General features: G+C 39.1%; 1 protein-coding gene across 1 annotated transcript in view; it reads left to right on the top strand.

The window, feature by feature from the left end:
- MMRN1 (multimerin 1) overlaps positions 1 to 18,197 on the top strand; it is a 48,887-nt gene that overhangs the window by 14,582 nt on the left and 16,108 nt on the right. The window contains exons 2-5 of the mRNA XM_085222269.1: positions 6,717 to 6,836; positions 9,621 to 9,727; positions 14,816 to 14,914; positions 17,543 to 17,716. Coding sequence (XP_085078395.1) covers positions 6,717 to 6,836; positions 9,621 to 9,727; positions 14,816 to 14,914; positions 17,543 to 17,716 — 500 coding nt within the window. The remainder of the gene's footprint in view (positions 1 to 6,716; positions 6,837 to 9,620; positions 9,728 to 14,815; positions 14,915 to 17,542; positions 17,717 to 18,197) is intronic.

Consider the following 18,197-nt stretch of genomic DNA (forward strand, 5'->3'; position numbering starts at 1 on the left):
CTACAACTAAAAGGAAGAAGCGCACAGCAACATAGATAATGCCTAATAATTCTAATTCTTGAGGTTGCATTGGTAACACAGGAAAATCACCCACTTTTATCATACCATTACCAATGTTGTTATTGTGATACTTTCCAGTGGGCAATTGTAATCCAGCCCTTCTTTGTCATTGACTATGGCACCCGTAAGTTATCTACAATACAACAAATTGCAAAACAATACCAAGAAGTAATAAACACACAATCCCAGTCATTATGAAGGCTGGATGCTATTTTCTGCTGTGAGATGAAGCTGAATGTATTATGTTGAAATCCATGTAGGCTTAGTCCCAGTGGAAACAAGTGTATGCATGACACTGATTTATCAGTGGCAAGGGACCTTCCCAATGCTCTGTGGCCATGTTCCAAATGTTAGCCTTTGGCCATTCCTTGAGCAGTGGGGTGCCCCCAAAATTATCGTTACTTGAGTTGTATCTGTATGTTCATGATTCAGAATACTTGGCACAAGCAAAGCTTTACATAATCTTTCTTGAGGTGTGTCCCCTGTATTTCCCCTTTTTTTTTTTTTATTAAGAATACACTTCAATGTTTGAACATATTCAGTGATGTGCTCCCTCACTGGGAGAATGAGGACTGCCTGTAGTATGTCTGGCCACCCATTCTTGGAGGAAAATTAGATTGGCCTTGGAACTATAAGCAGGTCCATTATCTGTTTTGGTAGTATGTGGGATCCCCATAGCATCATAAGAAAATAAGCAGTGTTTATGGGCCTCGTGACTGAATTCACCTGTATGCTCTGTGGAAACATTTAAGAAGAATCTATTGCTACGTGCAAGTATTTTAGATGGCCATATTCGTGAACATGAGTGACATTGTTTGCCAGAGTTGAAGAGGTCTGTGCCATGGGGATTTGTCCCTGTTTGAGGCAAAAGGGCATTTGTCTGGCAGTCTGGTCATGTTAGAATGATGTTACCAGCTTGATTCACTGTCAGTTGGAATTGTTTTTGCAAGGCTCTCCTATTTTGATGCATGAATTGATGGGAGAGTTGCACTTGTTGAAATAATTGAGGTCTAGAAAAGGTGACTGTGACTTGATCAGCATTATGGTTGCCTCAGTTAATAGACCAGGCAATGCAGTGTGTGATGGAATAGGGTTAATAAAGTAAGGAAGAATGTGGTTAGAGGCATAATGTAAAACTCGCTTGAGCTGTGCAAAAAAGGCAGGGTTCTTAAATTTGTTAAGAGAGACCCCTCCATCGGCTGAATGATACCTGTAATGTACAAAGAGTCAGTTACTATACAGAGCTTTTGTTCTGCAAAATTTGAGATGCTTGAGCTACCACAGCAAATCATACAACTTCAGGTGATCCATCAACAATATGCACATCTGACTGCCTTCTTGTAGCAGTCGCACACCAGAGAAGCGCTGCTTGGTATGTCCTGATGGAGCCATCCATAAATACAGTAACAGCATTAGGTATTGGAACATGAGAAAGTAAAATATTTCTAGTAAACGATAGGTAACATAAATGATGCAGTAGCTGATGTCTGGGGGGATGAGTGGAAATTTTCCAGTATAGTCAGCCACAGAAGTTTGTGCAGTGAGCAAATACTCAAGCACTCAATCTAAATCTTTTTTAGTAGTGGGTATGTGGATGCAATCAGAGTCAAAAGCTCATAAAATTTGTACATGATGCCGACCTCACTGTATTAGCATTGCAAACATCTCCACTCGTGATGTAATCGTTTTTAATGTGTGTGGTAACAGTATCTGTTCAAGGATGATGAGAGGATCTTTTCTTGAGATATCCCATTGACATAACAAACTATATGGGCAGTAGGAGTTTGGTATTATAAGAGATGCTGGAAGTGATGAGCAAACGTGATGGCTGTGTCCATGTTGCACTGATGTTATTACAGAGTCTAAGCATCATAGTGCTTTTGGTGTTAATTGTCTTTTAGAGGTTAGATCTCAGCCTCTTTTGTTGGAATAGAGGGTGTACCTGTTAAGTAGTGATAACTAAGGCTGGTGGCAGACACCACATGACCAGCAGCCAGTTGTTCTTGAGCTAGATTATGGAAATGCAACAACGTTTCCTTTGTTGAGGGTCACTGTTGTACCCAAACGGGTTGCTTTGTTTTCCAAGTTAGGGGTATAGGTTGTTGCCCATCAATGGCCTGTATTGAAAATGCATCTGCAAAATCATGCCCCACTGACCACAAAAGATCATGAGCCCACAGAGTACAGGGAAGCAGCATGTGTAAGGAGCAGTGTGAGCGATGTGATCATCAGGCTCTTCAAAAAATAAAATTCAGGCACTTTAGGCTGCTGCATGCCCCCCGACTTCTATAATAGCAGAATGAGAGTTTCTTAGTGGCCATTCAGAGGGCCATTCACTTGACTTAAGGATGGTAACATTGGCTCTGGCATCCAGGAGGCCTAATAACTGTCGCCTGTGTGTGGTAATAACGGTTTGTCTTTTGACACTTGCGTAGTCCATAGCACAACAGGTTTGTCCATGCTCTCAAATCTACCAGTCCAGTCCCTGATGCCAGGTTTGGGCATAGAATGAGAAGGGGCTAGCTGTCCTATTTTACGGCTTTTAGGAATAAAGTGGTGGGTGGAGGGGAGGGTGTCCATGCCATTATCTTCATTTCCTCAGTGTAATCAGCATCTATGACTCCCTGTAAAACAATAAGTCACATCTGTGTAACTATGTCATAATAAGAGGATGCTACAAGAGGAAGCGGCCTATTATACCCACTAGAATAAGGGTCATGGTGTTATCAGTGTTGCTGACTGGGTGGTGGCCAAGTCCACTCCCGCACTACTTGCAGTGGCTAGTCTGAGTGAGCTGACCAGGCAGTGGCTGGCTGATTTGGGACTGTATTTGTTGTCATAGCATTTGGTCTCGTACTCTTCTTGCCATTTCCCAGCAGATCAAAGGGCTGTGCAGCAACAGGGAGCTTAGATCGATGTTCTCTTGCCCAGTGTAGCCCCCTCCCACACTGGGGACAGGGTCGAGCTGGATTAGCTTACGCATTTTTATTTGCTCGCATAGGCTTTTTACAGTCCTTTTGTACGTGGCCAGGATTTCCACGATTGTAACACTTCCTTTTTTTGAGCTGTTCCTACATAGAGTTTGGATGCCAGAATGTCTGCTAACAAGGCCTTTCTGTGACTTTCCATGCCTATATCTTGACAGGCTTTAATCACGTCAATAACGGATGGATCTGCATTCTTTGAGGACTGTAAAAACTTCTGACAATCCACATTTCCTTTTTTTACTGCTAACTGCTTAAACAAAATATCCCGGGCAGCTTGATTTTTCCATTTGTCTCTCTAGCATATTTTGTAAACTGTTAAGAAATTTAATGTAGGGCTTGGCAGCCCCCTGTTTAATTGATATAAATTAGGCATTAGATGAATTAGTGTCAGGTATCTGACGGATAACATGCAACACCAAAGTCTTAACTTATTCAAGGCACTGCCTATCTATCTGATAGATATAGACCTGAGGTGCTGCCTGCGCCCCTTCCCCAGGAGCTCCTCCATGCCAATAGATTAAGTTAGCTGAATTAGCTATAGTCTGGATGGTATCCTGTTCTTGGTATTCAGTCATAAACAGTGTATTGTATGGGAGACAGAATTGTTCTTAACAAGATTTTCCAATTGTAAGGGATCAGAACTGTCAGCAATAGCAACCAAAAGATTATATGTAAAGGTGGACTGAATTCCATAATCCCTCACCGAGTTCCTTAGCTCCTTCACTGCCTCATAATTGAGGGGTTCCCACAGGGGGGACTGATTTGCATGATAGACCATAGGAAAGGCTTGCAATATCAGCATCGCCCCGTAATATTGCTTCTTTTCTGCACTGCTCTAAAGCACTGTAGTATGCTGTAGAAGAAACCACGTTTTTTCTCCCAGTCCCCTTCAAACAGTTATCAGGAGGGAACAAGTTCGCTTCGTCCTTCGGATCTAGTGGACTGGGATCAAAAGATCCTTTGTTTTCGGTCCATCCTTGACTTTAGCCAAGTTACATGCCGCTGCCATGTACGGCAAGAAATTGGAGGGGCGGAAGGCGGCAGCGGTCTGGAGAGCGACAGGGAAGGTGCGGAGATTGGCAGAGTCACGGCGAGGGACCGGGTGGGGGGAGGTGCGGTTGGTGGCAGAGCGGTGGGGGTTTGCGGTTTTCCATCTCCCTGGCCGGGGATGGAGTTGGAGCCGCGGATCGGGTCCGGGAAGGAGCTGCTACCCGCGCCGAGGGACAACGGTGGGGATGGGGGGGAGCGCGATGGGGAACAGACAGAAGAATTTGCCCTTTATTGTCGGGTTTGTTTGTGTGCTTCCGATATTTGGTGCCAAACAGGTAAAAGTTTAGTAGCCACTTTGTCTGTAGTAGTAGAAGCCTCTGAGTTTTGTGCCGATTTTGTACCAAAGCTCCCCATCAAAAGAAAACCCAGTTAATGGAAAGTCATGGACATTTTTGCTTATCCAGTTAAGAGAAGTAACTAATGCTGAGCTAGATACAGGTCGATTTTATCATATTCAAGTTATCTGTAATGCTTCGAGATGGCTTTGTTGCTCCTTCATTAGTGAGCTCCCCATAGCTGCCGACTGCTCACCTTCTGTCCTGCCGAGTGGTGCGGGCACGCAGGAAACGATGTCCCTGTAGTTCAGTCGGGCAGCACTGCCAGAGCAGGTTCACTCAGCCTTGGCTAGGTTTGCTCCATGCAGTGGGTGCCACTTGCAGCATCCGATGCGTGAATTCGGAGGACAATCTGAATGGTTTATTACAGGTTCTAACCTCCATCCTTCATATACATTCACAAGTTTTCTCTTGTAACTTTACCACCCATCTTTACATGTCAACAAAACATTCTGCAAGCACTCCTTAACGGTGCATGCAGCGCTTATCCAATCATAGCTGTGAGTCGTTCCAAGCCATGCACTCTTTCTCCAGTCCAGGTTGTTACCACGCAGCCATTGTGCAGCTTACTTGACTTTGTTTTTCTTTTCTTCTGGAGGCGTCCTTGGTTCTCAGTGTTGCCTTCTCATGTTGTTTATCTTGCCCCACAGCTTCTGCTCTGAGTTGTCTCTTTTGTATTCCCACAGTCTTTATGTTCTCTTCAAACCTAAGCCATTCTGTGATACTCTGATGGTAAACTTAGGTCATAAATATCAGGTTCGTAGAATCATACAATTGCTCTGGGTTAGTAAAGACCTTTAAAAAGGAGAAGACTATTGAGTCAACAACCTAACCACACTACTGTAAGTCTAACAACCCTCTGCTAAATCATGTCCTTGAGGACCGCATCCAAATGGTTTTCAAGCACATTCAGGAATGGTGACTCAACCACTTCCATGGGGAGCCTATCCCAGTGCTTAACTGCTCTTTCTGTGAAGAAGGTTTTCCTGATATCTCACCTAAACCTCCCCAGGCACAGCTTGCAGCCAGGGCAACTTGAGGTTGTTTTTATTAATGGGTGACATCTTTTACAAGACATCTTTTTTGGCACTTAACTAGTTGGAAATTAAATATGATGAGATTCATGCAGTTCTTCATAATCAACTTGATTACTGAATTATATTATTATAGAAAACTTTAGGTTTATTACTAGAACTACGTGATTTTGTGTACTTCTGTTTAACTTTCATTTCTCTAGTCAGCTATCATCTCGATGCATGTAATGTCTACTATATATTCATATGAGTTTGTGCTGATAAACTGTTTCTTTAGAAATCTAATTAGTCTTTCACTTTTCTGTTGGAATGCCTTATAAAAATCTGTAACAGGACATGTCTTCTCAATATGTGACATGTTGCTGTTTTTTCAGCTTAGCACTGGCCGAGTGACCTTGCCAAAAGCCTTTGAAATTTCTCTACTTCTGATTCAAAGAGTGCCAATAGATTTGAGACATGATTTCACTGTACAAATGCATCCTGAGCCATTATTCAAATGATAATTTCAATTAAATTCCATTTCCTTTTGTCTTCTACCACTGTACCTGTTTTTGAAATTGAATGTAAACAGTTTGTTCCAGCCTCCTGGTACTACTTTTAAAGGAATGTAGCCTTGGATTCATCTTCTCCCACTTCCTGCTCTGCAGTTGACACTTAGATTATTTCGTATATGACTTCTTTCCAGGAAGAGGAGGGGAGGAAAAAGCTAGTGGCATAGCTAGGAGTAGGACTAGCACATATTATGATTGTGTGTGGCTTGGGCCTCAATGTGCACTGTATAACACAATTTATGTGTGCTCAACTTATTTCCAGGGGAAGAAAGGAAGTGTAAAAATATCAATTCATAAGATGAAACTTGTTGGTGATTAAAAGCTGTGTTCAACAATCCTTTCTCTTCTGGAGAGAGTTTCTATGATTGGAAATGCAGGGTATTTTAGTATGTATGATTACTGTAGGCTAGAAAGACTTCATTGTATTTGGTACTACTTAAACATTTACCAAGAAAAAAAATCAGGTATACCTAAATAAATGTAGAGGTTTAGAAATAACTGCTTGTTCTCTTTATTGTTAATGGATAGCTGAAGCAGAAAGAGTAAGTAACTTGCCCAAAACTAAACTGGCAATCTGAGGGAAGTTTTGTTTTCAACTTAATCCTATCCTTAACTGATATTCCTGTGAAGTAGCATATCTCATTATGTTGTGCGAAATGTTGTTTGTATTTTAATTCTGTCTCTTTTCTTCTCTTACAGAAACTGGTGTGCTTATACCCATACAAGGCTTTTACCAACAGTTGTAGTGGACAACCTGGAAACCTTGTCATCAGGCAGAGCAAAGCCTTGCACTTGGCTTATTGGATCCTGTGCTCAGAGGTGTGTACAACTAGGAGGAAACAATACTCGAATGGTCACCAGCTGTATAATGAAATGCAATCGTAACTTCAGAAAACAAACAAGCAAAATAACAATTTGAATAAATTTGAATAAAAATTGAGGGAGCAAATTAGCATGTTTACATATGTCATTGCTGATCTCCTAGCAAGTATAAAAAAAAAACTGCGATTGGAACTGTCCTTCAGTTTCACCATGCACATTTGGCATACCCTGACTCTGGCATCCTCTGATCTCTAATGAATGTTTCTTCCAAATTACTTCAAGAGAAACTGCAAGTATTTAAAGCTCGTGTGAGAAAGAAAATCCTTCTTGTGCAGTTTTCCAAGCTTGTGTGTTGTGTTGCTGGGGCAGAAGGCTTTCTCTGAATGGTGTAAATATTTTTATCTCTTCTGGATTCTTATTTGTGTCACAGCTATGTTGGCAAGGCAGCAAAACTAGAGAAGTTATTGGCCTGGATACAATTTGTTAATAGCAACTCTGAACATACTTAGATTGTCCTTTGTGATTTTGGTGACTGTGTTCTCCAAACGTAAGATTTTAATAGTAACTGAAATCGGATTTTAATACATGGGACTGGAGAATGGCAGCTTGAAACAGAACTAGCAAAACAAAGATTATAAAATGTTTCTCCCTTGTAAAATTTCAGAAGCCTCACACAAGTCAGCTTCTTCTGAGAATTGTTCTCTAGATGGTAGGGCAGAGCACACTTAAACTTTGAGGTGAAACCTGAAACAGAAATATCCTTAGGATGAGGAGAGAGAGTAAAATATAATAAATTGTATCTCAAAATAGTGGGATAAGCCCTGGGGTTGCAGTGTTGGCTGCTTTTTTTCTTCTTCAATCTGGTAGATTTGCAATAATGCTTTTTTTTTTTTTACATATTTTTAAAATTTTAATTATCTTCTTGGGCTGCTCTTGTTATTTAGTTTGCTATATATACCTCTGGGGCTTGTCTACATGGAAAGCTATTTCTGCAATTTCTCTTCCTGATTAACTCCTTTCATGGACACTTTATTTTTATGAGTACTTTCAGGAATTGGTTATGTCAATACAGAAGAAGGCAGTTTAATCGCAAAGTAAGAGCGCATATACAGTGAAATAATTGAGAAGACCAAGCTGGATTTCAGTTCACCTTGATATTTAGTAAGTTCTCAATATGGACAAGTTATTTTCTCAGAGGCCAAGTGCTTCAGGGACATGTGCAAATCTGCTATACATTTTATTACGCAGTATTGCATTCCTTATGAAAGGTTGACAAGATTAACTACTGTGTAAAACAAGGTTATTTATATATTTTTAAATTCTTTAGGAGTGTATTTTTTGGTCTGACAGTTTTCAACTTCACCCCTTTCTGGAGTGATTTTGACAGGGATTATGTGTTCAGAAGGCTTCTTTGCATTTTCTGAGAGAAATTGTTTTCGTGATAGCATTTAGCAACTAGCAGAACTATTTGAAATTCTTCTTTTCTCAAACATTATATTTAAGAGAAGCAAATAGACATACATAAGCTCGTTTCTTCAGTATGCTCTTTTGCTGCATATTCATTCTAAACTGACTAACTTCAAAAAGCTGTAAGAAGTGATGGGGTAGTTGGGACATACAGAATGTTTTGGAACAGAAACAAAATGGCTGCTGATTCTGCAGTTACCTACTTTAACTCTAAGAACTGAGGTATCACAATTGCATAGCTATACCCTACTTGCTTCAAACTACAGGCTGGAAATTTTAGTGTTTTATCAGATTTGTCTACATCTATAATCTTGTTCAAATTAGTCCATAGAATCATAGAACGGTTTGGGTTAGGTGAGGGACCTGTAAAGAGCATGTAGTTCCCACACCTTGCTATAGGCAGTGAACCTTGCCTAGATGAGGTTGCTCACAACCCCATCCAACCTGGCCTTGAAAGCTTCCAGGGAGGAGGCATCCACAACCTCACTGGGCAATCTGTACAAGTGTCTCACCGTCCTCACAGTAAAGAATTTCTTCATGATATCTAGTCCAAATCTACCCTCTTCCAGTTTGAAGACCTTTTCCCTCAGTCCATCCCCAGCTATCCTGTAGACCCCATTCAGGTACAGAAGGCTGCTATAAGGAGCCCCAGAACTTTCTTGAGGTTGAAAAGCCCCAGGTCCCTCAGCCTATTCCTGTAGGGGAGGTGCTCCAGCCCTCTGGTCATTCTTGTGGCCCTCCTCTGGACCCACTCCAACAGCTTTATGGCTGTCTTGCTGGACACAGTACTCCAGGTGATGTCTCATGAGAGCAGAGGGGCAGAATCACTACCTTGACCTGCTGATCACAATTCTCTTAATACGACCCAGAATATGAGTTGAATCAGAAACAAGAGGCTTCCAATATGTACTTAATATGGTCTGGTATAGCATAAATACATCAGAAATGCTTTTGTTATTGATTTCAAAGGAAATGTGATTCCATAGTCGTATAGTTGAATCACTCTGTCTAGCTTTGTAGTTATTAATCATAATAACAGTTAATAATATTGAATTCCTGGATGGTATATTCAAGGAAGAAACCTGACAGCACTAAACAGGTCTTAAAGGAAAGTGTTGTCTATTCAGATTAACTGGAGGTTGCAGTACTGACACTCTGATTGCTGTTGAAACATCAGCTCCTAGCTAGGCTTCACTTTCAGTTTCAAGTAGTTAATGAGAGGACATGCGTGCGCACACACACAAAACAGAATGTAGGATCCTACATCTTCTTTACCATTACACAAAACAGTTTTAAAATAGTTTTGTTTTGCAGTTCCCAGACAAGAAGACACCAAGCCTATAGGATTGAACATAAAATAGTAACATCGCTGGAGTGGAGGTGTTGTCCTGGATACAGTGGGCAAAATTGCCAACCAAAAGGTGGGTGAGAGATGCAGTGATTTGAAACCCATTAACTTCAACAAAAGAAAGCAATACAATCTTACTTTTAAGTAAATGGCTATGCTAAAAATCAATGCGGTTCTTTTTCTTAATTCAAAGCCAGGAAAAATACATGGTAGGCTAAAATGTTTTGGAATGTTGACTCTTCCCTGTATGTGAGCTTCCAGAGCAGCTTAAGCAAAATGTCTTTTCCTTTCTTGCTCTCTAAAACTCATAGCATCTTCAGCCTAATTCCATTTTGCTCAAATACGAGGTTGAACTCAGGGCTTCTCTACTTTTGACCTTTCAGTTATTGAGTTCTGCAGTGCTGGAATATTAAATCCAGGTCCTCCCTTGAATGTTTTCTATAAAATTCATCTGCAGCACTGTCACACTTCTGGCTTTTAGTTGGTCTCTAACAATATATTTCACACATTCAATAAAATGATGTGCTAACTTTTGTTTTCCTCTAAATTGAATAGGAAACTTGTTGTTCAGTTCACTGGTGACTGAATTTTACTTGATACTGTGCAATACACGTACAACTTTGTCTTTTTTTGATAGAACAGAACACTTCAGCTCTGCCCTGGTGATCAAACAGACTTTAATATACCATAGTTTAACGTCTGTGTAATAGCTATTTCTTTGCTACTAGCCTTTTAAAAAGCTGCCCTTGAAAAATAAGATTCGGCATCAGCATACATATTTTAAATGAATGAATATTACGAGCAAGGCCATTACATGTGATAGGGAGTTCAATCAGCAGTGGTAAAGAAGGGGCTGATTAAAAATTAATGTAGAGAAATGAAGAGAAATCACTGTTGTTCACATCCAGGAGGGAATTTCAGTGCTGAAAGAGCCAGAATCTCAACAGGCACCAAATTCTCTTCTGTGCAGCTGAGCGTAGAGTCAGATATTGACACAGGATACAGCCAGTTAGCAAGGCTGTCCAGTGAGCATGGATAAGATTTCTTTAAAAGCTTGCTGTTTAAAAAAAAAAAGGAAACATTAGCAAAAATAGGTAATTAAAGGGGTGGAGTACAGTGGATAAAATTGAAAAGACATCAAAACAACATGGGAGCTCTGACCAGGAAAAAAGCTATTAACTCAAACAGTAGTGGCATCTGTGTAAATGAGAATACAGGAATATGTTGTCAAATGTTAAAGGAGTAGGTTTGAAATTACATCTCCTGGGTTCTATTCTCAAAGCTCTTCTGACTTGCTGAATAATTTGGGGAAGCCGCTTATAATCTGCATATCCAAGCTTACTCATCTAGAGAAATGAGATGGCACTTATCTCACAAGGGCTTCGGGATATTTAATTAACGCTTTTAGAAGTGCTTAAAGAGACACAGATTAAAGGTGTTGTGTCTGAAGTGCTTCTTTTCCCTGTTTCTGGAATGCCTCTTTGCATGAGGAGCAGACCACCAGCATAGGCCCTGCCTGTATTACTCAGTTCCCATGAAAGGGCATCAGCTACTGAACTTGAACAATTGCGAGCCTGATAGCTTTGTCTTCACGCTCTGTTTCTACAGAGGCAGGGAGAGAGACATTATAAAATCAGACAGTGACTGCTCAGAATTCTTGAAACCTCCCATTGGTCCCTCTGCACTCGATCTATTTAACAACATGACCATCTAATGAAGGATTTCTGTGCTGAGGAGACATAATGATCTGTCTGACAGTCGAGGCAGGAGAACTCGTCTCCATGTGACAGCTATTCCTAGACACTGGCAAACTCTTCTTGGTAGTCGCTTCGCGACTGACTGGTTACAGGTACTCTGTAGGTAATGAAGTAGTGAGTGATAAGAAGAGCTGTTGGAAAGGTGTTTATATCACTATTTCTTCCTCCCATTTGGCAAGAACACATTACTGAAGTGAACAAGACACATACCCAATTCTACCATGGACCACGTACTTTTACAAGAACTACTTCTTTTAATAAATAAAAAACAGGCTTCCTTTTATTTTAAGTCTTGTGGAACAACACAGCATGGACAAACCAACAAGCAAGAATGCTAATAAGAAAGGCGTTGTCAGCTATGAGTTGCACAGTTTGTGAAATATTATTACTAAGCACAGCTTTATTTCAGCTTTTTATCCTCAAGCTGGAGAAAACAGCACATGCATACCAATGTTTTGGGGTGTGAGGTACATTGGAGTTCATTCATGGACATAAGGTTTATGAACACTGTGTAATGTATCAGCTTTGCTGTGGGGTGAGGTAATGTGCAGTAATTTATTTCCACCTAACCTAGCTGTGGCTTAGAGCAGAGAGCTTGTTCTTTAAATGGTTGACAGTATTGTAGCCATTGTTAGAATTAAATTCTCTTGCTTGGTAGTGATGTCATTTCTCCAGCAGATGGCTGTAAAACGTTCTGCACACGAGCAAGTGCTGTCCTCAGCATGGGGTGAGCTGAAGACTCAAAGGTAGCAATTAATCTTCAGGCACAGGAGTGCCCAGAGAGGGAATATGGGGAAGCTACGTAACTCTCCAGAGGGGTTCCTATTAAGTCACTCCTGACTAATCAAAGATATATTGAGAGGAAAAGATTCAATTTTCATAATTTTAATTTTCCCTGAAATTATTTTGCATGCTGTGTTTAAAAATACATGTGACAATAAATTATACATTTAGGCTGATACATTCAATGTTAGGAGCCTAGTGTTAGATTCCGATGTGCTTTAGCTTATACTGGTGACTGCTGAACACCCTGAAGCTCCTGGAGGAACCAGAGGAGCTCCTCATCACTCAGCCTTCTGAAATGCTGCCTTTAAGTTTTTTTTTTCTTTTTTATTAGTGTTTCTTATTTGAAATTACACCTATAGGGCAGATATGGAAGTCTATTTTTTGTTTTGTATTTTGTCATTTTAGCTTTAACTGAGCATAGCATATCCCATTTCAAGTTATTTAATGGTTATTTTTAACTTAAGGATATGCGTATTGGTGTTTTAGTCTGGTGCTTCTGTCTCATCTGCTGCTTTTTGGCATCTGGAATGGGGATCTCAGCTGGGGGAACAATGAACACGATAGGCTTTTGTCAGAGTTGTTCCTTTGGAAAACGTCTGAGCCACTGGAGAAAAATGATGTGAAAGGAGCTATATTGCCAGTGACTGTTCTGAGTTTGTTTAGCAAATGACATTCCTGATGCTAAGGCTGTCTGACCAGCATATTTTCTAGACAATGATGACATTTCATAACTGTACAACATGCGGTATTCTCTCTGTCGTGTTGTTCAGTTGTGTTTATGTGTGTGAATCGCTCGTTACGGTCTATGCTGCAGTTAGAAGTGTGGAGGTTTGCTCCGTTACTGGTTTCCTCCAACAGTGTTATCTGTGTCCTGGGTTTTACAGGGATTAGGTTATCTGAGCAGTTCAAAGCATTAGTAAACAAGCATGCAGCAATAAATACATACCCTTGATGCTCTTAAAGCAAATAAAACTAACTGTAAGGGCTTGGGTATTTTGCAATGTATAGCTGTGAATGAGGCACTTGATTTAATGGGTAAGATAGAAGATAAGATAGATAATAAAAAAAAAAATCTGGTGTCTGGTAGCAGTGGTGGTGAATATATTTAGAGCAACAGAAGCATCAGTAAATGAAAGAATAAAAGGACATTGATCAGCTGGTCTTCATCACAGTCAAGTAATTGACTCCCTTGTCATAGATTATATCATCACGTCAGCAACTGATAACTGATGTGTAATGAATTGGGCAAAATGCAAGCAGTTGACTCCTGTCAATAACCGTGCCATAGAAAGCAAACAGAAGCTATTGAAATTGTAGCTGAGGATTTTATACTTACTTTCAGACAATTTCAGTAGTTTCTATGAAATTTTCAGTCATTATTATTTTCCTTGATGAGTCTCTGTTCTAATTGTTACTTTCTCCCCTCATTTCCAACCTCAAGCACATTATCCTTCAGTGTAATAATCCATTGATCCTTTTGCACACTGCCAAGAGGCTGATGGGACTTCGAGAATTTTTGGATTCAGCTTTTAATTCTGTTTCCTGAAACTCATATTATGGCCAGGCTAGGTTTTAATACATGAACTGGAGGATAATGTCACCATACCCAACTTCTCCTGCTTCGATCATAATAAAAGTAGGAAATTATATCTGCGGCATTCCTCAGATGTGCTCCAACTGGAACAGCAGCCACTTCAAAATGCATTTTGAACAGGCATATAAAAATTGGTATGAATTTATAACAGGAAGTTTACAACCTACTATGTACGTATCATTATTTTCTCCACTTCAACGAAAGGGATCTGACACCGTTAAGCTTAATGGCTAGAGAAGTGAGTAATGAAAATGTAAATCTCATTTTATTTCTTAGGTCCAGCAGTTGTTGCTCATATTGTTGGGGAGAAGGCAGTTCACTTTCCTAGACCTCAGTTTTCTCAACAGTAATACTAAAAAAAAAAAAAAAAAAAAAAAAAAAATTAGTCCAACTTCTTAAAAAGTGTTCTTTGATCATTGAATTGAGATGTAAAATAAGAACAGAAAATCTTGTCTGCCATGACCAGAGAAAATATTAACAAACCCACAACCTTCCTAAACTTCAATGTATGTATCTGTCACATATCTAAGATTATATTTAGTAGAGTCTGGAATTAGATTACATTTTCTAATTGTTTTCATTTTTCAGGTACTGCAATGCCATTGTATTTATTGAGTAGCATGTAGTAGATTTGAAGAGTTATGTAATTTGAAAAAAAAAAAAAAACAACAAAACATCAATTATTGCTGACTTTTTTTGTATTGTCTTTGCATTTCTGTTTCATATTGATGTAAAGTCTTCATCTAGAATTTTTACCTCTGTATACTCCCATGTTCTGTTCATTCTAGTTTCAACCTTTTAGTACTAACACCAACTCTCACAAATCTCAGGAAGCCATTTATAAAACTATTCACTATATTCATCCAGATGTAGTCCTGCATTCTGTTATAAAGGCTAATCTGCAATTATTTCTGGGTTTCGTATATTTGGTATATGACACAGAGGGAAAGTAATTTATTCTGAATACTGATTTATTCATGTTCAGCGTTTCACTTGCTTCCTTGACTTTTTGTCCATCTCTTAGCTCAAGAACGTCAATCATTTCTGCACAGCACTCAGGCTGAAAGCAGCAGAAGTCTCAATGAAAGGACACCAGGAGCTACACAGGAGCCTAGTGGGCCAGGTCAGCTGTTACAGATGATTTCATCTTCGAACACTTTACTCTTCCTAACATTACCAGAGAATGATGATTGTCTTAATAAAAAAAAAAAAAGTGAAGTGAACTTAGCATGATTAAGCTAAGAACATTTGTAAAACTTGTTCAAATAAATATTTAAACTACTGCATTACTAAGTTAAATTAAGTAGTAGAAAAACAAACAAAAAGCAGCACTGAATTGTAAGAGAAAATATAGTGATGTACAGTGTTTTCATCAGTCATATGATTGGCCTTTAGGGGAACCAAATAATAAAATGTTATCAGATCAGTGTGCTCCAATTGCCAGTATACTGCACTGATATTGAGATAGTCATGCGTGCTTAACAGTGTGTCAGAATGCAGACTGCCACATGGCTTTAAGGAGACAGAACATGTGTATGTGCTTATGGCCACATATGTGCTTTACTTCAAATAATAAAGACAAAAATCACAAAGAATAGGCAGGAGAAGGGATGTATGTGAATATAGTGCTGAGATAAGGATAAGTAGTTTCAAATGGGAGTTGGAAAGGAGAAGATTCTTGCACCTTGGTGATATTGTGTGAATAACCAACTTTCCCAGTGCTGGAAGGAGGAAGATGCTGTCTAGTAAGGCAGCCAGGACTCCTATGAAGAAATGAGCCTGATCAATGAAACGTGAAGCAGGGCCGCTTATTTTAGTAGTAATCCTAGGCTAAAAATAACTCTAAAACTAAAATCTCAAACTTCCATGTTAATTTTTTTCAGTGTGTTTTTTTTTCTTTTCTTTTAAATCAAATTGGATCAGTTTGGAATTGGAATCTAGTCTGGTTGCCAACCCTGAAAATAAAACCTGGGACCAGGATTATCTGTCTGCCCTGGTCTGTCATTCTACCACCTGCTGTCAGGACTAAAAGCCAGATTGTGTTTCCAGCTACTGCAGTGCCATTGTGCCATTTATAAACCACATTTCCAGGTTCACTTGTGCAGCTTGACTACTCCCTGCAGCAGGAACCAAGAGAAATGTAACTGCAGAAACTGTTGTGTCCTGCAGATTATCATTCAATTATCTATTTTGATGGATGGAGATGAGTCACTAAAGTTCACTTCCTCTCAGTGACAATTCAACCAGGAGCAGAAGTGTATAGACCTATCTGTTTGCCCATGCCAGAGAGTAGTGTTATAAGAGTAAGTATTCAAAAACCATCTGCCAATGGCTTATCTCCAAGATGATGCTGAAGAAAGGTGAGGACAAGGCAGACTCAACTGCTTAGTTAAGATATAATCACAGCTTTATGTTTAAGTAGAGACCAAGGGGAAAGAAAACAGCTGAATAGGTTAACGTCCTAACCTAAAACAGTCTTACTCACCAGGGTATACCTATTAGGAGTTGTACAATCCATGTGCCTCTACAGGAGAGCATTCTGTAGGTGTTGGAACAGTTCATGCACACTGACTTGGTGCTTTTAGTGAATTGTCAATATGTTCCCAAGTGTTCTTAAATACCAGAATTTTAAAGAATTTAAGTCTAGTAAGAAGAATATGCTCTTCCATGTGTAACTTGCTTTTTCTTGTTGCAGTTTTTAGGCCCTTGTGCCTACAGCTTGTATTTGACACTAAGCATGTGTCCGTGATTGCTGATTATGACTGTTTACTGCCATGGGAAAAGACAGTGGTCCCTTAATGAAAAGCAGCATAAGATCAATACCAATACTGTAAACTTACTCTAATAAATATTTATATGTATTGTTAAAGAATTTCTTACATAGCAATTTATTAAGTCATAGTATGGTTTTAATCATATAGTGCAGTATATTAGGTGTATGAAGTTGACTGTTTGAATTGTTGAAGGATGTCAAAAAAATTAATAGCGTTCCTTACAGGAATTAAAGCGTTTAAGTAATTTAGCATCTTCTGAAAATCGCAGATGAAGTCTTGTTCCTGTCAGCTGTTAAACTCGAGTGGATAACTGGAGCCATACAGAGTTTGCAAGACCAAGTCTTTTTTTACTGCTACCTGCCTTAAAAGCTTCCAGATAGGCTCTTTTGCACCTGAAAAGACTACAAACTCAGGAAAAATTTAGGAGGTCTTAAAATAAACTTGGCTGTACAGGCTGGATGTCTTTTTTTTCTTAAGACAGACAAATGGTTATTCTGAAGTCATTTATCTATTAGCTATTTTTATATCTCTATTTTGAATTCATCTCTGAAAAGATGATGTATTCCTTCAGATAGTAATCTTGCGAAATTGTGATGTTATAGATAAGTAAAAATCAATGCTTTTGTGATTACAGTAAAGGAGAAAGACTAAATGAGAGTTAAATGAAAACCTTGGTGAGGTGCTAGGTGTTGGAAAAATGACTTTATGCTGATTAAAATATGCAAACCATTCCAGGTACTATTCTAGAATCATAAATACTTTATAATGGATACAGATGCTTTAATAATTAGCTGCTGCTGTGCTGCTGAATGTCACTAATGCACGATACATGACAAAATCAAGATGATTCACTAGAGGTAATAACTCAAACTTTTCACTGCATTCTTGATTAACGTCTTTCAAGTCAATTATATTTTTTTCCACCTCACAATTTTGTAACGCTACTTTTTTTCTTCTCATTTTGTTTTCTGATGAAGCACTTGCACAAAAAATGAATGAGAATATTAGCAGTCAGGAAATGAAATTGACTTTTCTACAGAAGAAGGTTGACAACATTGCTGCTGCCATGAATGATTTGAGAAAGATGCTGTCTTCTCTGGAAGGCAAAATCAATGAAGATAAGGGTACAGACTTGCAATCTTTTCTACAAGGTAAGAAAAATAAATGAATGTAATCACTCAACCACTTAAAGGTGCCAGGAAAAAAAGTGCTTAACACATTTATGGGCTGTCCTACCCTATTGTTCTTTATTTGGAAGGAACGCTATCTTTTTTGCTCTATTTCTTAATAGAGGGGTATTTATTTTTTTGGTTAAACATGTGTTGTTATGGTGGCTTTTGTAGTGACCAAAAGTTAAGTTCTTGTGTACTGAATCATCTGTGCAGTAATGTCAGCTGCTATCAAGACATTTTTACTTACTTCGAATTTCTGCAAGTAATTGTTATTATTATTACATTGTATTCTCTTGATAGCTGCTAAAGGAGGTAGTATTGGCTCTTATGCTAAGTGCAAGTATTATCTTCAACATGTAATTCACATATGAAAGGGAAATATATAAGGAATCCTGTAGTTGTATCTACAACGTGTTATCTTCCTGAATCATTTACCTTTGTGACAATATTAGGCTAACTC

The sequence above is a fragment of the Meleagris gallopavo genome, chromosome 4 (genome assembly GCF_905368555.1).
Source record: "Meleagris gallopavo chromosome 4, MGAL_WU_HG_1.1, whole genome shotgun sequence".
Lineage (NCBI taxonomy): Eukaryota > Metazoa > Chordata > Aves > Galliformes > Phasianidae > Meleagris > Meleagris gallopavo.